This window comes from Diabrotica virgifera, chromosome 4, assembly GCF_917563875.1.
Source record: "Diabrotica virgifera virgifera chromosome 4, PGI_DIABVI_V3a".
Lineage (NCBI taxonomy): Eukaryota > Metazoa > Arthropoda > Insecta > Coleoptera > Chrysomelidae > Diabrotica > Diabrotica virgifera.
In genome coordinates, this window is record NC_065446.1 from 236,915,139 (window position 1) to 236,935,808 (window position 20,670).

Consider the following 20,670-nt stretch of genomic DNA (forward strand, 5'->3'; position numbering starts at 1 on the left):
CACAATAAAACCGTAGAATTCGCTTACTGTTTTATCAAAAGAGAAAATGGTGGAGTTTGTCGTCTTTGATACTTTATAGGCCCCTTTTAGACCAGGGCGCATCTGTAAAAATATTAGTACATTTGGACGTTGAGAGGTGACTCAAATTTTTTTGCAGAAATTGCTTGAAAATAAATCAAATAATAATATTTGAGTTATTCTCCCTCTCAAAAAGGTCCGGAACATTGTTTAAATAATCAAAATGTCAAAAAATTAAGGAAAAATTTGATTTTTTTCTTGGTTTTTTGATTATAACTTTAAAAGCATTCATTTCCGAGAAAAGTTGTACTGACATAAAAGTTGCGTAATTAAATTTCCTACAATATAGAATTGGTTAAAAATTTAAAAAATAGTCACCCTTGTTGCAAAATAGCAATAATTGTGAAAAAAACATACAAAAACAAGTATTCGCATTTTACGTTTTTCAACCATGTATGCTTCACTTAGGACCTTCATATTTCACCCTGAAAAACTTTATGATACAATAACACAATACTGTAAATTTCATTAAGATCGGTTCAATAGATTTTGCAAAACAAATTTTGCAATCCAGCTTTCGTAAAAAAAATTCACTTTTTCAAAATGTTACAGGACTGAGGGCCGGTTGTTCGAACGCTAATCAACAATGATCACTATCAAATATTTAATTACTGTCACCAAAACTGTCAATGTCAACTTTTATTGGGTTGCTGAAAACATAATTGATTAAAATTATGAGATTAGTTAATCAATTAACCTAACAATTATTAACATAATTGATTAAGTAATTTCATATTATGTTTTCAGCAACCCAAACAAAGTTGACATTGACAGTTGGTGACAGTAATTAAATATTTGATAATGATCATTGTTGATTAGCTTTCGAACAACCGGCCCTGAAAATAAAGCAGATAGCAAGTTGAACATTTTTTTACTTATATAAGGGTACTGTACCTTTCATTTGCAATTTTGCAAAATTAAAATCAATTAACACCACGGCGTCAGGAATTTTTTTAAATAAACATTAATTATTGGTGCTACGCGCAGGACAGCGGATAGTTTGCTCTGATTGGGCATTCCAATGACCTTTGATAATGATTGATACATTTTAATTTTTATTACACTTCGATATAAATAAATAAATTTGTTGATTGCAAAATAAAAACACATACTCTATCCTTTGAAATAACACTTTTATTAACAAAAACTTTCTTTGTTCATATATTTTAACTTAAATAATAAAAGTTTATTATTTTTAAACATATGCAATTGTTTAAACAATATTTCACAAACAATAATAAAATTAGTTTAATTTTTGTGGAATTAAAATACAACAAAATATAGAGTAAGATAATAATATATTAGTTAAAGATTATAAGAAATTTTGGTGGAAATCAACTTGTGTGAATTGAACACCGCTGTCCTCCGCGTAGCACCAAAAATTATTGTTTATTTCAAAAATTTTCTGACGCCGTGGTAATCAATCGATTTTAATTTTGAAAATTGCAAATGAAAGGTACAGTACACTTCTATAAGCAAAAAAAATTTCAACTTGCTATCTGCTTTATTTTCAGTCCTGTAACATTTTGAAAAAATTAATTTTTTTTGCGAAAGCTGGATTGCAAAATTTATTTTGCAAAATCTATTAAACCGATCTTAATGAAATTTACAGTATTGTTTTACTGTATCATAAAGTTTTTCTGAATGAAATATGAAGGTCCTAAGTGTAGCATACATGGTTGAAAAACGTAAAATTCGAATACTTGTTTTTGTATGGTTTTTTTCGCAATTATTGCTATTTTGCAACTAGGGTGACTATTTTTTAAATTTTTAACTAATTCTGTATTGTAGGAAATTTAATTACGCAACTTTTAAGTCAGTACAACTTTTCTCGGAAATGAATACTTTTAAAGTTATAATCAAAAAAAGAAGAAAAAAATCGAATTTTTCCTTAAATTTTTGACATTTTGATTATTTAAACAATGTTCCGGACCTTTTTGAGAGGGAGGATAACTCAAATATTATTATTTGATTTATTTTCAAGCAATTTCTGCAAAAAAATTTGAGTCACCTCTCAACGTCCATCTCAAAACAGATGCGCCCTGGACTATTTAACGAGTAGGTAATAAGAGGAGAATTATTCAGACTATATCATAACTGAAACTAAAGGAAAAAATATGACAATCGCCATCAAACTTCTGTGATCTGTCATCTACCACCTTATACATAGACGAAGCAACGAAGCATTAAACCTAGGAATTTTGTGCAGTAAGATGAATCGACATGCAACTTTTTGCATTCGATTAGAGAGAGTGTCAGGCAACTTTGTGAACTAAATTCATCTAGGACAAAAATTTTTGTGCATAAGAAAATGAATTTTAAAAGTGCATCTCGAAGAGGTGAAAATGAAAAATTTAGAACTCGGGCAATATTGACGGAAATAAGTTGAATTTTTATAATCAGGGGTTTTGGGGATCGCTGAGTACGAATTTCATATCGACGATGGTCTCCAAGGTACCTGGTGCCCACGGTGGAACTCGTCGCCTAGAGTTTTACGTTATAATCATTAAAAATCAGTCAAAATCCATTACTCGGGGGGTTTTTGGGGTCGCCGGCCACGAATTTAGTGTTGGCGATGGTCTCCAAGATACCTGGTGCCCAGGGTGGAACTCGTCGCCTGGAGTTTTATGTTATAATCATTCAAAATCAGTCAATAACCATTACTCTGAGGGTTTTGGGGGTCGCTGAACAAGAGTTTCATGTGGTCGATGGTCTCCAAGATATCTGGTGCCTGGTGCCCAGGGTGGAACTCGTGGTCTGGAGTATTATGTTATAATTATTCCAAATCATTTAAAACCATTACGCGGGGGGTTTTGGGGGTCGCTGAGCACGAATTTCATGACGGCGATGGTCTCCTGTGTACCTGGTGCCCAGGGTGGAACTCATCGCCTGGAGTTTTATGTTATAATTATTCAAAATCAGTCAATAACCATTATTTTGAGGATTTTGGGGGTCGCTGAACAATAATTTCATGTGTTCGATGGTCTCCAAGGTACCTGGTGCCCAAAGTGGAACTCGTCGTCTATAGCTGTATGTTATAATTATTACAAATCATTTAAAACCATTACTCAGGGAGTTTTGGGGGTCGCTGAACATGAATTTCATGACGGTGATGGTCTCCAAGGAACCTGGTGCCCAGGGTGGAACTCGTCGCCTGGAGTTTTATGGTATAATCATACAAAATCAGTCAATAACCATTACTATGAAGGTTTTAGGGGTCGTTGGGCATCAATTTCATGTTGACGATGGTCTTCAAGGCAGGTATAAAATAATCTAAAAAATACGTGTTAAATTAAATGTTAGTGCACGAATTCATAATCAATTTATTTGTATAATATAATGAAAAAAATAATAAAAAAGTAAAATAAAATAAAAAAATATATTTACTTACTTGAGGTTACACAAATTTCTCTCTTCCGCCATTTCGAAAACCAAAATTATAAAACAGCGCAGCTATAGACTGTAGATAATGAAAATTCCTTTAATACCAATCTTAAACAGCTTGATATTATAATATTATTATTTATTCTGTAATTAACAAAACTAATAAGTATAAAATAATATGACTTTTTCAAAACACCAACATTAAAAACTTACTTTGCTTTAAATACGGTATCACTTTTTAGATGTTTTTTTATAATTAATTAAAAATTTTTAAAAGAACAGAACTACATAAAAGTGTAGCTTGGAGCTATTTACATATATACTATGCTTTGTTTTTAAACCAGGAGCAGTAAAATAAAAAGACAGATTCACACCCAAGAAAGTCAATATAAAAATCACCATATACATCTTCTTTTTTGGCTGATCATATCGGCCTTCGACGGTAATCCGTCAACATTATATTATACTAATACGTCGCTAAAGAGTTCTAAAAACCACTGTCTTTTTATATAGAAGCAGACTAGAAATCTAAAAATTAAAATAATACCGCAGAAAACACAAAAAATCGCTGATATAACTTAATTACCCTTGAAATGCCAATTATGTCCAAATTTCATGAAGTCATTAGTGTCAAAATTTAACGACAACTGCTTTAAAAGCGAAAAAATTTTAAAATAATTTTCGACCGTTCCACCGTGTTCCACCGTGGGCACCAGGTACCTTGGAGACCATCGCCGATATGAAATTCGTGCTCAGCGATCCCCAAAACCCCTGATTATAAAAATTCAACTTATTTCCGTCAATATTTCCCAAGTTCTAAATTTTTCATTTTCACCTCTTCGAGATGCACTTTTAAAATGCATTTTCGTATGCACAAAAATGTTTGCCCTAGATGAATTTAGTTCACAAAGTTGCCTGACACTCTCTCTAATCGAATGCAAAAAGTTCCATGACGATTCATCTTACTGCACAAAATTCCTAGGTTTTGGGCTTTTTAGTGCTTCGTTGCTTCGTCTAACATTAGAGATTAGATCTACGAATAGGTACTTATTGAAGTTATACTTCTTTACGCGCGATATGAGGGGGAATTTTTATATGTTAAAACCTATGATCCGGGCGCATGCGCATTATAACTTTGTTCTGATTGTATATTCAAATGACATGTCAAAAATTATCCAATATGGCAGCTGTAGCACAGCTGTGGTGTGGACGGTTGACGGTTTGGTTATGTAATGTATGGTTGTTGCGTGTTAAAATTTGTGGGAAGAGAAACAACAAAGGTTAGTTAATAGTTATACTGCCTTTTTGAAGTTATACTTCTTTAGGCGCGATTTCATTGAGGGTGAAATTTTAGTAATCTGCGCACACAGGCAGTATGGAGTTCGTTACTAAATGCTTTAATTTATGTATTTATCAGTCCAGAAAAGGTGTGGAAAAAATATATTAGTGTTTTTAAATATATTTTTCTACAAACGTGTTAAAAATGCAATTTATAGCACTCCATAGGAGCGTTAAAAATGCTACTTTAAAGCACCGATGCTTTAAAAAATTTAAGGCACTGCAGTTAAAAGTGAATTGTCAAATTGTGAAACGTCAAAATATTTGTATTTCATTTAGTAACATTAATAGATATTAATAATACCTATTTACGAATGTTTCTTCTAAAATTTAGGAATATATTAATTTTATAATACATTTAAGTATGTAGTAATTTTCTTTACAATTTTTGACTTACCAATTTGTTTTGTTTATACCTAATACCGCCGTTGTCTAGCAAGTGTCTGCGTAGATTAGCGGTATGTGTATTTAGCTACGGACCCGTTAGTACTTGGTTCAATTCCCACATAAGGAAATTTTTTTGTTTATTATTAATGGTTATTGACATCTTAGACTATTATTATATAGACTTATAAATGATTAAAAATAATTAAAATAATTAATCGGGATGTTGCCCAACTATTTACCGGGTTGCAAATTTATAATATTTGCCTATTTCAAAATGCACTTTTGAATTGAATTTTTCTGATGCACAAATGCAATTTCAGATTTCTTATTCATTACAATAGTTCACAAAATTTCCTGACATTCTCACGAATCCAACGCACCAAACTGCATTAAAATCCGTATTACTGCGCCAAAAATCGAAAGTAAGGCCTTTTTTGTGCTTCAATGCCTCGACTAATTCGGCCAGAGATCGAGAGGTCGTGAGTTCGAATCCAGTGCAATCCTATACTTTTTTTATTTTTTTGAAAGCGCTAAGCACAAAATTAGTTTGGTGTTTAAAAAAAAATTAAAACCAGCTGTTTAAAGTATATTTATTTTTAACAAATCATATAATAGAAGTATAACTTCTTACGTGCGTACAAAGTACACACACATTATTTTTTATTATCTAAGAAAACAATTGAAACCATTCATTCCAGTTATTGCATTTCCATTGATGGGGAAGGACTAAAAATGCAATTTACTATTTTTGTTGGTAATAAGCCACAATTTTACTTTAAAATAAGTTTGTAAGGTTTAAAATAAGATGGTATTTTGAGTACGATCTTAGAAGTGGAAGTCGAAATATCAAATAAACTTATTTTAAAGTAAAATTTTGGCTTTATTGCCAATAAAAATAGTAAATTACATTTTTAGTACTTCCCCATCAATGGAATTGCAATAACCGAAAAAACTGCTTGTTTCAATTGTTTTATTAATAATAATATTATTAGTAGATCTAATCTCTAATGTACCTATACAGAGTGTCCAGAAACTCTACCGACAAACCTCACAGGAGAGAAGACAGGAGATTCCTCAGATAATTGTAAGGCAATTTAACCCAATTCACCTAGTCCAAAAATGCTTCCTAAGGGAGCTAGACCTATTTGAAGATGGCGTCTGGTAATTAGTTTTTCTCAAATACCTCCAGAACGCTTCTATTTAGAAAAACAAAAATTGGTATGTTTAGTTATTTTCCAGAGATAAATCGATTCCATCCATTGCGAATTTCTAGTACCGGTCATAGACGTCCGTTTTGGGTAGGGCAACGGATATTTTATCGCATAACTTTTTTGTCTTTAATTTGTAAGCATTTTTGAGTCTGTATTATTAAATTGTGAGGTATTCTAGTATTAAAAGGTACTCTTGCTTTAAGTCGATAGGATACCCCGTTTTCTGGAAAAATCGATTTGAAAATTTTTCGTTTTTTGAATTACTAAAAACAATTAAAAAAACTATTTAGAAAAACGAAAACTGGTACGTTTAATTCTATTCCAGAAATGAATCGGTTTTATTACTTGCGAATTTCTAGTACCGGTCATATGCGTCCGTTTTGGGTAGGTCAACGGTTATTTTATCGCATAACTTTTGAGGTATTCTAGTACTAAAAGTAACTCTTGCTTTAAATTGGTAAAATACACCGTTTTTTTTTTTTCAAATTCAAGGAACGAAAGATTTTCAAATCGATTTTTCTAGAAAACGATGTGTCCTACCGACTTATAGCAAGAATACCTTTTAGTACTAGAATACCTCACAATTTAATAATCCAGATTCAAAAATGCTTAGGATTTAAAGACAAAAAAATTTATGCGATAAAATAATTGTTGCCCTACCCAAAACGGACGCCTATGACCGATACTAGAAATTCGCAATGGATGGAATCGATTTATCTCTAGAAGATAAATATGCGTGCCAATTTTCGTTTTTCTAACTAGAATCGTTCTGGAGGTATTTACGAAAATCTAATTACAAGACGCCATCTTCAAAGAGCTCTAGCTCCCTTAGGAAGCATTTTCGGACTAGGTGAATTTAGTTAAATTGTCTTAAAATTGTCTTAGAAATCTTCTGTCTTCATTTGTCGGTAGAATATCTGGACACCCTGTATAAATATATAAGATGGTAGATGACAAATCTTCGATAGCGATTGTCATATCTTTTTCCTTTCGTTATCAGTTTTGATATACTTACAGCTGAATCATTCTCCTGTTGAAATCGCTACGTTTTTATTTTTGTAAATATTACAAGAAACATAATTTCTAATGAAATAATATGGCAAACTATCATCATCGATCAGCCAATCGCGTCCACTTCTGGACATCGCCTCCCTTTTTTACGTCGTAGGCCATCTAGTCGGTGGTCGTCCTCGGCTTTTCTTACATATTATGTAGTTTCTGGGCCTCCATTCCATGATTCACCTTGTCCACCGCCTATTTTGTGTTCTACCTAAGTGCCCTGCCCAGTTCTACTTAAGCGTCGTGATTCTTTCGATGATGTCTTGAACTCCTGATCTTAACCTGATTTGTTGGCTTGTTGTGAGGTAGGTATTGAAGGCTCACGTCCAGCAATAATGCAAGTTCCAGGGCTCGTTGTGTAATTACGAGTTTATTTACGGATTTTTTGCGTTATTGTTAAAGTCTCTGCTCCATAAGTTTGTACGGGCAAAACACATTGGTTATAAACCTTTCGTTAGAGGCACATGGGAATTGCACTTTTTAGAATATAACTTAGTTTACCGAATGCTGTTCATGTCAGGACTATTCGCCTCTCTGTATTTCATGTGTTTGATTGTCTTTGCTTATTTCGGTCTCTTGTCCCAGATAGTTGTAAGTGTCTGTTTATTGTATGGTATTATTTTCAATAGATATATTTCCGCCAATTACAAGATTTGTCATAAGTTTATTTCTATCAATTTATTTTTAATTCTGCTCTATCAGACTTTTAAGGGGGGGTATGGTTTGAAATCAACATATCAAGCACATTTTTGTGAATTATGCGAAGATATGGTACAATTATTTTATTTTTAAATTAAATAAACATATTAAGTACAATTCAAAGGATATTTAGAAAAAAATCCAATCCAAAATATTGAAAAGTAAGCTATTGGTGACAAATTTTGACAGGCAGCTCACAAAAAAATGGATTTTGCGGTGGACATCAGAATTCGTCACTAGATCATACAAAACAAAAAATTCAAAAAGATTTAATTAGCTTATGAGTTTCACGAGGTCACAACTTCGAGTTTTTTTATTTTTAATGATTTTTGAATTTTTGGTATCACTCAGAAATCAAAAAATGAAATTTTTTGTTTAACGTTTCTCACTACGCTCAAGCGTGCTGGCGCGAAGTCGCGGCAAAGCGAGTCGAAGGTAGAGATATTCAACATGCTGTATCTCTGGTAATTTTACTCAGATTATTTTTGCACTTTTATTTGAAATTAATTACCCCCCCCCCCCCCCCCCCTTAAGCGAATGTATCATGGAAACCTGTATCTTGTAAGTAATCTTGTATTGTAAGTTGTCTGTGATTAATACAATGTCATCTGCAAACCTCAGTTGACTTAATCTTTCTCCATCTAAATTGATGGTTATATCTTGCCGTTGAGTGTTCTTATTGACTTGACTGAACATGAACAATTTTGGTGAAATATTGTCTGCTTGTCTTACTCCTCGACCTAAGCTAAATTTTTCTGTATTTTCGTGTATCCGTATACTTGATGGTCTCATAGATGTTTTTGATTAGTGAATAAATATACCTGTAATCTATCCGGCTTTGCTTTAGTATGGGTGGAAGTACTTCAGCTCCTTGATTTATGAGAGTAGGTACTTATTCATGTAGAAAATTATCTTGTGATCATTAGCTTTAAGTTCTGAAGTTCTTTGTAAAACTGAAACTGGAGTTCTTTATAAAACTCTCTGGTTATTTGCATAATGTTCTATTTATCTATTGTTCCGTTCCGTTTTGTCTCTTAGCTTGTATATTTCTTTTTTACTTTGTGTTTCTCTTTTCATTACCTATCTTTAGGTAAATCTGTGTTCTCTTCTACTGTTTGCATAATTACATTAGTATTACCTAAATCTTCTTAGATCTTTTCTAATTTCCGCTGAAACTCCTTTATTTAGTTTTCTGTTCTTCTTTGTTTCCTTTTTCTTTCTCGCTTAGCATTCGTCCCTTTCGTGGTATTTCCATTAAAGTTTTGTATCTTTGTTAATTTTTTCGTTTTTGTAGTAAATTTTCCTGTAAAATTTGAGTTGTGCATTTTTAATCGAGTCTGTTCTTAATTTATTGTAACCGTGGATACATAAAGGTTTGGAATTATTATGATTCTGGCTGCTTTGGTGGATTCCAAACTATGCGTTTGCAACTTTCTATCATATTTGTTCTTTTTTTATGGGTCTATCATGACTCTGGAACTTACTGGTGTGTGATTGCTTCTTACTGATATAGTTTATTGAGTACCTACTTACTCAATACACAGGATGTACTCAATAAACAGGAAAACAATACACTGTTCAAATTAATGTCAATATAATGAAATTGCAAATGAAAACTCTTATTATTAATAATAATAATAATTAATATTTGTTAATCATCAAAAGTATGAAGTAAACACAGTTAGTTCAGAGAAATAAGGAAAGAAAGTATCCTGTTGGCGACACAACCTCCTCCAGGCCGAAACCAAATTTTTTGAGTAGTATGGACATCTATATTAATAACCTATATGTTTCCTGCAGCCGATTTTGATGATATACATAGTTATAAACAAATGAAGATCAAAAAACGGTAAATTTTAGTAAGTTAAGCATTTTAAACAAATTGGAGAGGAAGAAATTCATATCCTTATTGGTTGCTTAGAAAATTGCAAAATAAATCATAAATTTTGAGTTTTTAAAAATATTCATAACATGTAAAAATTAACTTAGAACCTTTTTATTAGACGGAATGCTGAGACTTCTGGTGTTTAAATCATACCCTAAATTTTAAAGCAATTGGTCAAATAGTTTAAAAGTTATTTCATTTGTTTATCCCAAATTAATTTTTTTTTGCAACACAGAAAAAATGAAGTTACAGTAATACTTTAGATAGTTTATGAAAGAAGAAGATTTACTCTATTAATTTAATTTTAAAAAAATGACAAAAAATAATTCTAAATATTGCAAAATTATTTTGCAAAAACATGTGAATTGAAAAGGGGGGGCTAACTTCGTCCCTAATTGCCCTAGGACAATTCTTTTTCTTTCTAAATGTGTATAAAAATTCAGTCTTTCTAAATACGAAAAAATAGTTTTTCTACGGGTAACGGTTAAAAAGTTATTATAATTGTTTATAAGTAAGCAAAAAATCGACATGTTTTTGCAAAATAATTTTACACGGTTTAAAATTACTTTTTGTCATTTTTATTTAATTAAGTTAATAGTATAATTGATCTTCTTTCATAACTGTCCGAAGTGTTACTGTAACCTCATAATTTTCTGACTTACAGTGTTGCAAAAAAATGAATTTGGGATAAACAAATTAAATAACTTTTAAACTATGTGACCAATTGCTTTGACATTTAAAATATAATTTAAGCACCACAAGTTTCAGCATTACGTGTAATAAGAAGGTTCTAATTTAATTTTTACATAAATTATGAACATTTATAAAATCTCAAAATTTATTACTTTTTTTGCAATTTTCTAAGCAACAAATAAGGATAGACATATTCGGCGAACGCCATATTGAAGCTTTTTATACGATTTATGAGTTTCTTATTCTCAAATTTGTTTAGAATGCTTTACTTTTTAGTAATAGACGAGAAAAGCGAAAATTTACCGTTTTTTGATCTTCATTTGTTTATAACTATGTATATATCATCAAAATCGACTGCAGGAAACATATAGGTTATTAATATAGATGTCCATACTACTCAAAAAAATTGGTTTCGGCCTGGAGGGGATGTGTCACGAGAAAAATCTTATTTCTCTGGACTAAGTATTAATTTGTAACGCGAAATAAATAATAAAGTCCATAAAAAGCAAATCCGAAATAAAAATAGATTGTGTCTGTATAATGTATAACTTATCATATTTATTATATTTGTATTCATATTCATACTAGAAACAAGTGTCATGCATATGTAAACAAGTTTTGAATTAATATCGGGCAATTATCGCGTTTCTTAATTAGAACTGTGATAGTCGCCGAATATTGAACTTTTCTTGATAATTAAATCAAAAACAAGCATATAGGTATAGGTTAGACTTGAAGTTTCCGCGGGAGCTATATGTGCTTTTTGTGGTTTTCCGGGTTTGCCTTCGCGTTGAATAATTTTGGTTTTTATGAAAACCAATATTTTGAGGACGTTTCGGCAAGATCATACTTGCCATTGTCAAGTCAGTTAGTTCTGCTTCTCGCTGCTGCTTGAAGTAAAATATTTGTTTCATGTCGTTTTATTAGCTCGTAAATACTTTTGTATTTAAGTACAGCCTGATGATGAACAAATATTGTAAGCCTCCAAACCGGTAGTTCAACCTATTACCAACAATAAACATTAGAAAAACTTATACAGAAAAACTTCAAGTTGTATACTGGTATAAAATGGTTTATTAAAAAACTTCATAAAAAGTCGTGCAAAACGTTTCCGTTCTAATTCAGAACATCTTCAGTGCATTCCGCTGAGTAGTTGAAACTAGCACACCAATTAGAGTGGTAACATTATAATATATGGTTTACATGATATATTTAAATAAAATATGTAAACCATATATTATAATGTTACCACTCTAATTGGTGTGCTAGTTTCAACTACTCAGCGAAATGCACTGAAGATGTTCTGAATTAGAACGAAAACGTTTTGCACGACTTTTTATGAAGTTTTTTAATAAACCATTTTATACCAGTATACAACTTGAAGTTTTTACTTCTGTATAAGTTTTTTTAAACTATGGTATACAGCCAACTATTGGAATTTTTCCATTGATTTTAATAAACATTAGATTGTCAGTATTGACCTTTTTCCATAACCAGTAGTTTGTTTGATTCGGTCTGTTTCAATAATTACATTATATGAATCATGATATTTTAAGAGTAAATCATGTCGTAAGAACTAAAAACGGATGCTTTATTATTAAACCTTTATAAGTAAATTTTAGATATGACTTATCTAAATACGAACTTGGATAGAGAATGAACAAATATGTACATTCCTAATAAAGTTATCAATATTTTCTTTTTACAAAATTACGCGTCAGTGCTGATAAACTTTAGTCTATTATTTATGTCAATTGTCTGTGTGAATATTAAAAGGTTATTAATATTAATATCGAGAAAAATTATAAAAAAAATGATTACAACTTTTTCCCAAAACGAAACTTATCTTGTCTTTACTGTATCTAGTATCTAGACTAACTAAACTGTTAGTACTGTTCTGGATTAAATATTCAAACTGCCAAGAGGCAGGTGGGTGGAAGCTTGAACATTGAATTTAAACGAAGAACAATGTTTATTTGTAAAATAAACATTTATTTTTGTTTTCTGACAGCAGTAAAATGTATTTTGAATTACTTAAATATATTACATAAATTCTTCTTTTTGTGTCAATTAATTTAATTAAAGATTTTTTTTGAACACCCTGTATAAATAATTATGCTAATATTTATATTAGGTACTGTATAGAGTATCAGGGGCGTAACAGAGGGCCCCGCAGCATGAAGCTTGCGGGGGAGCCCCAATCGCTTAAGGGCCCCATCTTGTCATCTGATATTATGTAAAAATCTGTTATTGTTATATTATTTTTACGTTGTCTGTTTAAATTTAAAAACGTAAAAATTTCTAACTATAAACGTATAGACGTATTTGCCAAGTGAATCATCTCATAATATCTAGAAACTTAATCCCTTCCGGCCTACCGAAATTTTATGGCAGCGAGAATAAACTATATAATGCTTTGTACGTGACTATTGAAAGATATTAGAATTGCAATTTGCCGAATTTAAGAACAATATTTTTAAATCTAAAAATAGGTTTTCTTTCTCTGTTCTTTGCCTACTTTTAGTATTTCGATACAATATTATCGCCAGTAATTTCATATTGGTTGTTTGCATTGAATGCTATTTATGTTTGTGTTGTTTTACGGTTATAGTTGCATCAGTTTGGTACGCATTTATTTAACAATTATTGACGACTTTTCTTGTGTAATCATAATCATTGGACAATCTCTCAACAGATAAACAGTAAGATAAGGAAATTATAACACTTACGAAGTCAATGTAGAAAAACTTGCATTGTTTCGGTTTCGGAAAAAATCAAACAAGCTTATATTTTTCTAAAACATTTTTTGTTAGTTTATATATCTTATCTTAAAGTGAAAAGTTCTACTCACAGATGCCTCTTGTTGTTTATTAATTCTTTAAAAAATAAAACTGTTTTATATTAAATAATTTTAAAAGATATCGGTGAATTCATCATTTTACTTTGTTCAAAAATGTTTTTATTTGCTTTTTGATTATGCTGAATTCGAATATGTTATTAAATCAGGGCCATAAGTACGATGTTGGGAGCCCCGGGGCAAACGTGATCTGGGGGCCCCCTACCGGGGGATCTGGGGTTAATCACCCAGCAGAAGGAGTCGGGAAAATTGATATTTAACCACTTGAAAACGCATTTTAATGTACTCCATGACTGAAGTTTCCTGTACCTACCTACATATTGCTATTTTAGTTGACCAACACAAAAAAAAATTGAAATCACATTATTTTAAGCTAAATATTTACAATCTGTGCGAATCTTGTAATTAATTTCCACACATAAGAATGAGTCGATTTCTGCTACTGGTAAACTGTCACCAATACCCAAATTAAAGCACCAGATGCAAACTAAATTTTATTTATAAAGCGAGAATGTTTAATATTACACTAATTTACCGTACAACTTATTTAACTTAATTAAATCGCACTAGAAAATAGAGACCGTCTTTATGATTTAAAAATGCGTGAAAGTGAAAGAATGTGTGTGTGTTCTGTTTGGCGATTGAGATGAGAGTGTTTTTAAATTCCCCTTATTTTATGTCGATTTACGGAAAAAGCGAACGAGACCTAATTTTAATTTACTGAATGGGACATGTGTAGATATTAACTCATTTTTTACTACCAAAGAAAAGGAAATGATTGTTCATGGTTTTGACGAATATGGTACTAAAATGGATTTTATATTTTTATGAATCAATAAGGGGCTTTAACTAATTATGTTTTATTACAATAGTTCCCGTTGGTTGTGTGTAACCGAGATTTTATTCATTTGGTAGAATTTAAGTATACAGGGGAAACAAAAGTATGTTGTAATTTCAACATAACTGGGCCCCCACGGGAAATGGGAAATTATGTGGTTGTGAAACGATAAAGAGCTAAAGATAGAGAATTATAAAACAAGGGGAGATATGATTAAGGAAATTGAAAAACTATTGTGGTAGTACATATAATTTAGTGATAGGACGAATTAATTCGCCAGTTGATGTTTTTAATTTTACGACCCTTACTCTACCGTCAGAGCCAGGCATTAATTTAATTACCCTGGCAGTGGGCCAATTCAGAGGAGGAGAATTATCGGTTCTTAATAAAACAAGATCATTCTCCTTGACATCAGATCGTACTTGGGACCATTTGGGTCTACTATGTAACCTACTTAGGTATTCAACGGACCAGCGCTTCCAAAAGGATTGCTGGATCTTAGTGCATCGTTGGAAAAAATTTAATTTATTAACGCATAGATCAATCAATGTCTTTTCAGGATAAGAAGTAAGATTCTCCCCTATAAGAAAATGTCCAGGAGTAAGACATTGTGAGTCTGAGGGATCATTTGATAAGGGACATAGCGGTCGCGAATTAAGAATTGCTTCAATTTGTGAGAGGATGGTGCTGAGTTCTTCGAACGTGAAGTGGGCATTACCGACAATGCGGCGGAGATGGTATTTGGCACTCTTAATGGCAGCCTCCCAAATACCTCCCCAATGGGGACTATGGGGAGGAATAAATTTCCATTCTATGAAATGTTCCTTGGTGAAATTCTGTAAATCTTTTGTAAAAGAAGGGGTTTTGAAAAGGTTATACAAATCTCGGAGTTGATTTTTGGATCCAGTGAAATTTGTAGCATTATCGCTGTATATCAATGAAGGAAGTCCTCGGCGTGATATAAATCTCTTTAGGGAAAGTAGAAAGTGTTCACTGGAAAGGGAAGATACTAATTCTATATGCACGGCTTTTGTAGCTAAGCAAACAAATACACATATATAAGACTTTAGCAACTTTGCCTTGCGTAAATTGGAGGATTTTATAAAGAGAGGTCCACCAAAGTCGCATCCAACATTCTGAAATGGACGAGAAGGGGTGACTCTTAGTCTGGGCAAAGCACCCATAATTTGTTGCAAAGGTTTGGCACGAAACCTAAAGCATATGTGGCAATTATTTACGATTTTTTTGATAGTTCGTAAACCATTTAAAGGCCAATATTTTAGCCTAACATTTGATAGAGTAGTCTGAGGTCCAGCGTGTCCCAAACGATTGTGTTCATGGGAGAGTAATAGAGTAGTGACAAGAGAATTAGCGGGTAGTAGTATGGGATACTTTTGTTGATCAGCTATATTAGCGTTACTTAATCGACCACCCACACAAAGGAGGTTTTCAGAATTTAAAAATGGGTTCAGAGATTGCAAATGTTTATTAGATATTGATGCAGAGCGTTTAAGTTCTAGAATTTCTTTAGCAAAATGCAGATTTTGCATGACTCTAAGAATTGAAAGAGAAGATGAGCGCAATTCATCTACCGTGAGATCATTAGAGAATTTTAGAGAGGGATTTCTTGAATTCCAAATAAATCTTTTAATATATGCAACTGTGCGTAATAGTTTAGTGTAATTCGAGAATCTAGAAAATAAGTTGTTGCAGAAATCGTTTTCTGAACTAACAATTGTGGGGTAAGTTATTAATGTTACCTTCCTTTCTTCGGGTAATATACCCTTTTGAGTGTGAGATTCGTGACTTGACAAGAGTAAGTGAGGTTTTAATAAAAAATCTGGGCCATTCCACCAAGTAGACGAATTTAAAAATTCTTTTGCAGTAAGACCACGAGACAGACTGTCAGCGGCATTGTCTTGTGAACTGACATGTCTCCAAGTGAAGTTGTGGGTTAAATCTTGTATTTGGGATACACGATTTGCCACAAAAGTATTCCAACGAGAAGGAGAAGAGTTAATCCAGCATAGGGCGATTTGAGAATCAGTCCACAAATTTATAGAAGAAGATGAGATGCGATTTTCATATACAGAAACTATTTTCTGAGTCAATCTAGACAATAATAACATTGCAGATAATTCCAACTTAGGAATTGATATAGTTTTTAAAGGAGCGAGTCTAGATTTTGAGGTAATTAATGTACAACGTACAGTGTTATCTTCGTATACAGTACGAAAGTATAATACGGCGGCTTGGACCCTAATTGAAGCATCAGCAAAACCGTGAATTTCTATTGTTGCGATTTTTTTGTTTTGAAATAAGTAACGGGGTATTTTATAAGAGTTTAGTGAATTAATATCGGAGACGAAATTTTTCCATTCGTTGTGGAGGTTTAGGGGTAAAGAATCATCCCAATTAAGTTTCTGGAGCCATAATTTTTGTATAAAACATTTTCCAGTGATTGTAAATGCACCAAAAAGACCAATGGGGTCAAAGATTTTTGACAGAAATGATAAAGCCGTTCTTTTAGTATATAGGGAAGTGCGTTCTGGAGAAATAGGTACAGAAATGATAAAGTTGTCTTCATTAGGCTGCCAGGAGAGGCCTAGTACCTTACTACTTGTATTTTCAACATCGAGTTCACAATTTAACGGAGGGTTACTTATATATTTTGCTGAAAATTGTGGAGAGTTGGAGACCCATTTATGAAGACGAATTCCATGAAAATTTAACATTTCATTAAGTTCATGGTGTGCGTTTTCAAGAGTAGAAAATTCGTTGGCTCCATAGAGAACATCATCGACATAGGTTTGATTCAAGAGAGCGTCAGCACCGAGTGGGTATTTTCCTTTATGTAAATTTGCAATTTCGTTTAAACAACGAGTGGCTAAGAAACTGGAACACGTAACTCCATAAGTAACGGAAGCGAGTTCGATGCATTTTAGGGGTTCATTTGGGCTGTCTCTCCAAAGTATATTTTGGAGAAAAGTTTGTTCGGGATTGACATTAATTTGTCTATACATTTTTTCGATGTCTGCGATAAAAACTAATTTAAATTGCCGAAAACGACAAATGATATCGAACAAATCAGGTTGTACTTGATATCCAGTTAGTAAAATATCATTAAGAGACTGCCCAGAAGTGGATTTAGAGCTACCATCAAAAACTACGCGAAGTTTGGTAGTCAGAGAATCTTTTAGAACGCAGTGATGGGGCAAAAAGTATTTGTTTAGAGAGTAAGTACTGTGAAGAGACAAAGGTACGTATTTAGCATGATTTAAGTTTATATATTCGTCGATGAATTTTTTGTATTCATTAAAGAGCGTAGGGTTGCTTTTGAATCTTCTTTCAAGTAACTCAAATCGTTTCTTTGCTACATAAAATGAATTGCCGAGTTTAAGATGCTCGGAAGGGGACTTCAACGGTAAATCAACCTGAAAGCGACCATTTTTCAGAATTTTATGACAAGTTGTGAAGTTGAGTTCAGCCAGTTCGTCTTCTTCGGACAGTTTTTTAGTGGTGGGGCATTCTTCAGTTTCCCAAAACTTAGCAAGGACTACATCAAGACGAGAATCATTATCATTGGGAAGAATTTCGGTTGTTTGTACCGAAAGAGTTAAATTTTCTTGGGAGCGAGAATTAATGGGAAAATTTCCTGCGATCACCCATCCAAAGATGGTATTAAAGAGAACTGGTAGATTTGTTCCTAATTTAAAGTGACCAGGTTGAAGAATTTCATAATATTTGTCCGCGCCAATTAAAATGTCAATATCGGAAGATTCAAAGAACTTATCATCTGCCAAATTGAGGTGTTCGGGAATATGTATGCTACTTAGAGAAATATTCGTTTGAGGTAATTTACAAGTTATTATCGGAATGATCGCACAGTTCAAAGTAAGTTGGTTGTCTGACTGATCAGAAAAGAGAGTAATTTTGGCAGTGAGATTTGAAGTGATCGGGCTTTGAGATATTCCAGAAATTTGCAAAGTCCTTGCGTATGTTTCGCAATTAAGTTTGTTTACCAGACCTTTAGTGATGAAAGAGTTCTGGCTTCCGCTATCCAATAAACCTTTAACTTGAATAGTTTTACCTGATTTCGTGAACAGAGTGAATTTTACAGTGGCGAGAAGGACATACGAATTAGTTAAAGTGTCGCTCATAGCACTTAATGATGAGCTATGGGTGTTGTCATTGATTGGGGCATGATGTGAAGGCCTATGAGAGTTAATTTGAGTGCCTTCTGAACTATTGGATGGTAGAGAATTTAGTGAGGTACGTTGCACGTTACGAGATTCATTAATATCTTCGTTTCTGACATTGTTGTTAGCGATGTCTTTCTGAGTGGAATGTTTGGGATAATTCACATTAGAACGTGTATTGTATTGAGTTTGAAAGCGTGGGGCAGAAGGGTTGCGATTTTGCTCAGAAGAATCTTGGTGAAGGAGACTATGATGCCTTCGGTTGCAAATTGAACAACCTCTAGAAATACAGTCATTGTGAGAGTGTTTAGTGCCCAAACAATTAGAGCACATTTTTGTTGAGCGAATAAAATTATGTTTCTCATCATGAGATAGAGCTAAAAATTGCCGACAAGAATATATTCTGTGTGAGAAGGCATTACAATATGAACACTTGGGGTGAGTATAAGTTTGCTGCGTAGATTGTGAGGTATTTGAATGTAGAGAAGTAAAGTGTGTTTTAGTGTGAGCTTTTTGCGAATGTGGTTCCCTGTTAGGTTCAGGGAGAAAGGCTAAGTGGGATTTTTGTGAGTGTGAATCCCTTTTAGATTCAGGGAGATGAGTTAAATCAGATAAAATATTGCAGCGTTCGTTAAGAATATCGAAAAATTCGGTTAATGTTGGCTGAGAGCTGCGATTTCTTCTTTCTCCGTAATAGCGTTTTGAAGCAAAGTCTAATTTGCGAGATAAAATATTAATTAAAATTAAATCCCAAGTTTTTACAGGCACATTTAATAACTTCAGTGAGTCAACATGCTTTTTAGACTCATTTATGAACTCACTTAGTGTTTGACGGTTACTTTTAGAGAAAGAAGGGTAGTCAATGATAGAGTTAATGTGAGAGTTGATAATTGCCAAATCGTTACTATATTTTTTCTTTAAAATGTCTAGTGCTAAGTCAAAATTATCGTTTGTGATTTCGAGAGATTCGATAAGAGTCAGGGGTTCACCAAGAAGAGCAGATTTTAAGTAGATTAGTTTTTGAGCATTTGAGATGGACTGATTATCCGTGATGAGAGAGGTAAATAATTGGTAAAAGGAAACCCATTTGGAGTACTCCCCGTGGAAAGTGGGGACTGATATGGGGGGCAACTTTACGTTTGAGGGAATAAAAGGGTTACGTTCAGAAGCCAGAGATAAGTTGAATTGAGACTGAGCAAGACTGTGTAATTTGTTTTCTAATCTTGCCATGGCAGAACAATAATTAGTTTCGACTTCGTCTCTGTTTTCAGCAACCAAATCGCCACCTTCTAATGATTCAATATTATCGCAAATTTGATTATAATTATTAAAAGAGCTAATTAGCATTGATTTTCTGACGTCTATTTCAAAGGAGTTTGTTTGAGCATCAAGATACTTAGTGATCCAAGTTAATACGCGAGTTATGGCTGATTTGGTTGTTGATTTTTCTCTCTTTAATTGATCCATTTTAATTTAGAAAAAATATAACGATAATGAGGGGAAAAGTTCACTCAAAAGGTTTATTGCACTGCACTAATATGAAATTATACAAAAATTGTTGTGTAATAGGTAACTAAAGAGAGATTTATCAGTGCGATATATGCGAAAATATGATATGTAAGTGAAATAACAGTAAATAAAGATAAATGAAGAAAGTGTAAAAAAATAATTATGAGTGTAAAAGAGAAAAAATATTAATAAAAAGTAGCGAATAAAATGCGAGTATAATGCAAACAATAAAACGATACAATATTAATAATAATTGAGCGAATAAAAATTCGAGCGTATGCAGAACTGTTAATAATAATAGTTCGAAAGTTACCTTGAGTAAAACTTTTGAATATGAGCACTTCCGATGAGAAGAAAGATGCCTCTGGTTGTCTGCCTCCTGGGGGTGGTAGCAGCTATACAGTGGTTGTAGGTGATAACAGCTTCTGACTGCCTATGCCAGGGGTACCATGAATTCTTGAGAGAAGACTCGGGATTCAGCTCTCCTGTGTCTGTGTGTGTCCCACCAGGGGTACCAAATTATGTGCGAATCT

At 32.8% G+C, this 20,670-nt stretch overlaps 1 protein-coding gene across 1 annotated transcript; it reads right to left on the reverse strand.

The window, feature by feature from the left end:
- Positions 1-3,289: 3,289 nt before the first annotated feature.
- LOC126883829 (uncharacterized) lies at positions 3,290-20,095 on the reverse strand. The gene is made up of 2 exons (XM_050649504.1): positions 18,595-20,095; positions 3,290-3,351 (listed from the first exon to the last, which is right to left on the reverse strand). The coding sequence occupies exons 1-2, from the start codon at positions 20,093-20,095 to the stop codon at positions 3,290-3,292; spliced, it is 1,563 nt and encodes a 520-aa protein (XP_050505461.1).
- Between the last annotated feature and the right edge of the window lie 575 nt (positions 20,096-20,670).

Coding starts and splice junctions, on each gene's coding strand:
- LOC126883829 (XM_050649504.1), bottom strand. CDS start 20,095: ATGGATCAATTAAAGAGAGAAAAATCAACAACCAAATCAGCCATAACT. Junction 3,352..18,594: donor CACCCATAGCTCATCATTAA/GTGCTATGAGCG, acceptor CGTATTTTTTAG/ATTATTTTATACCTGCCTTG.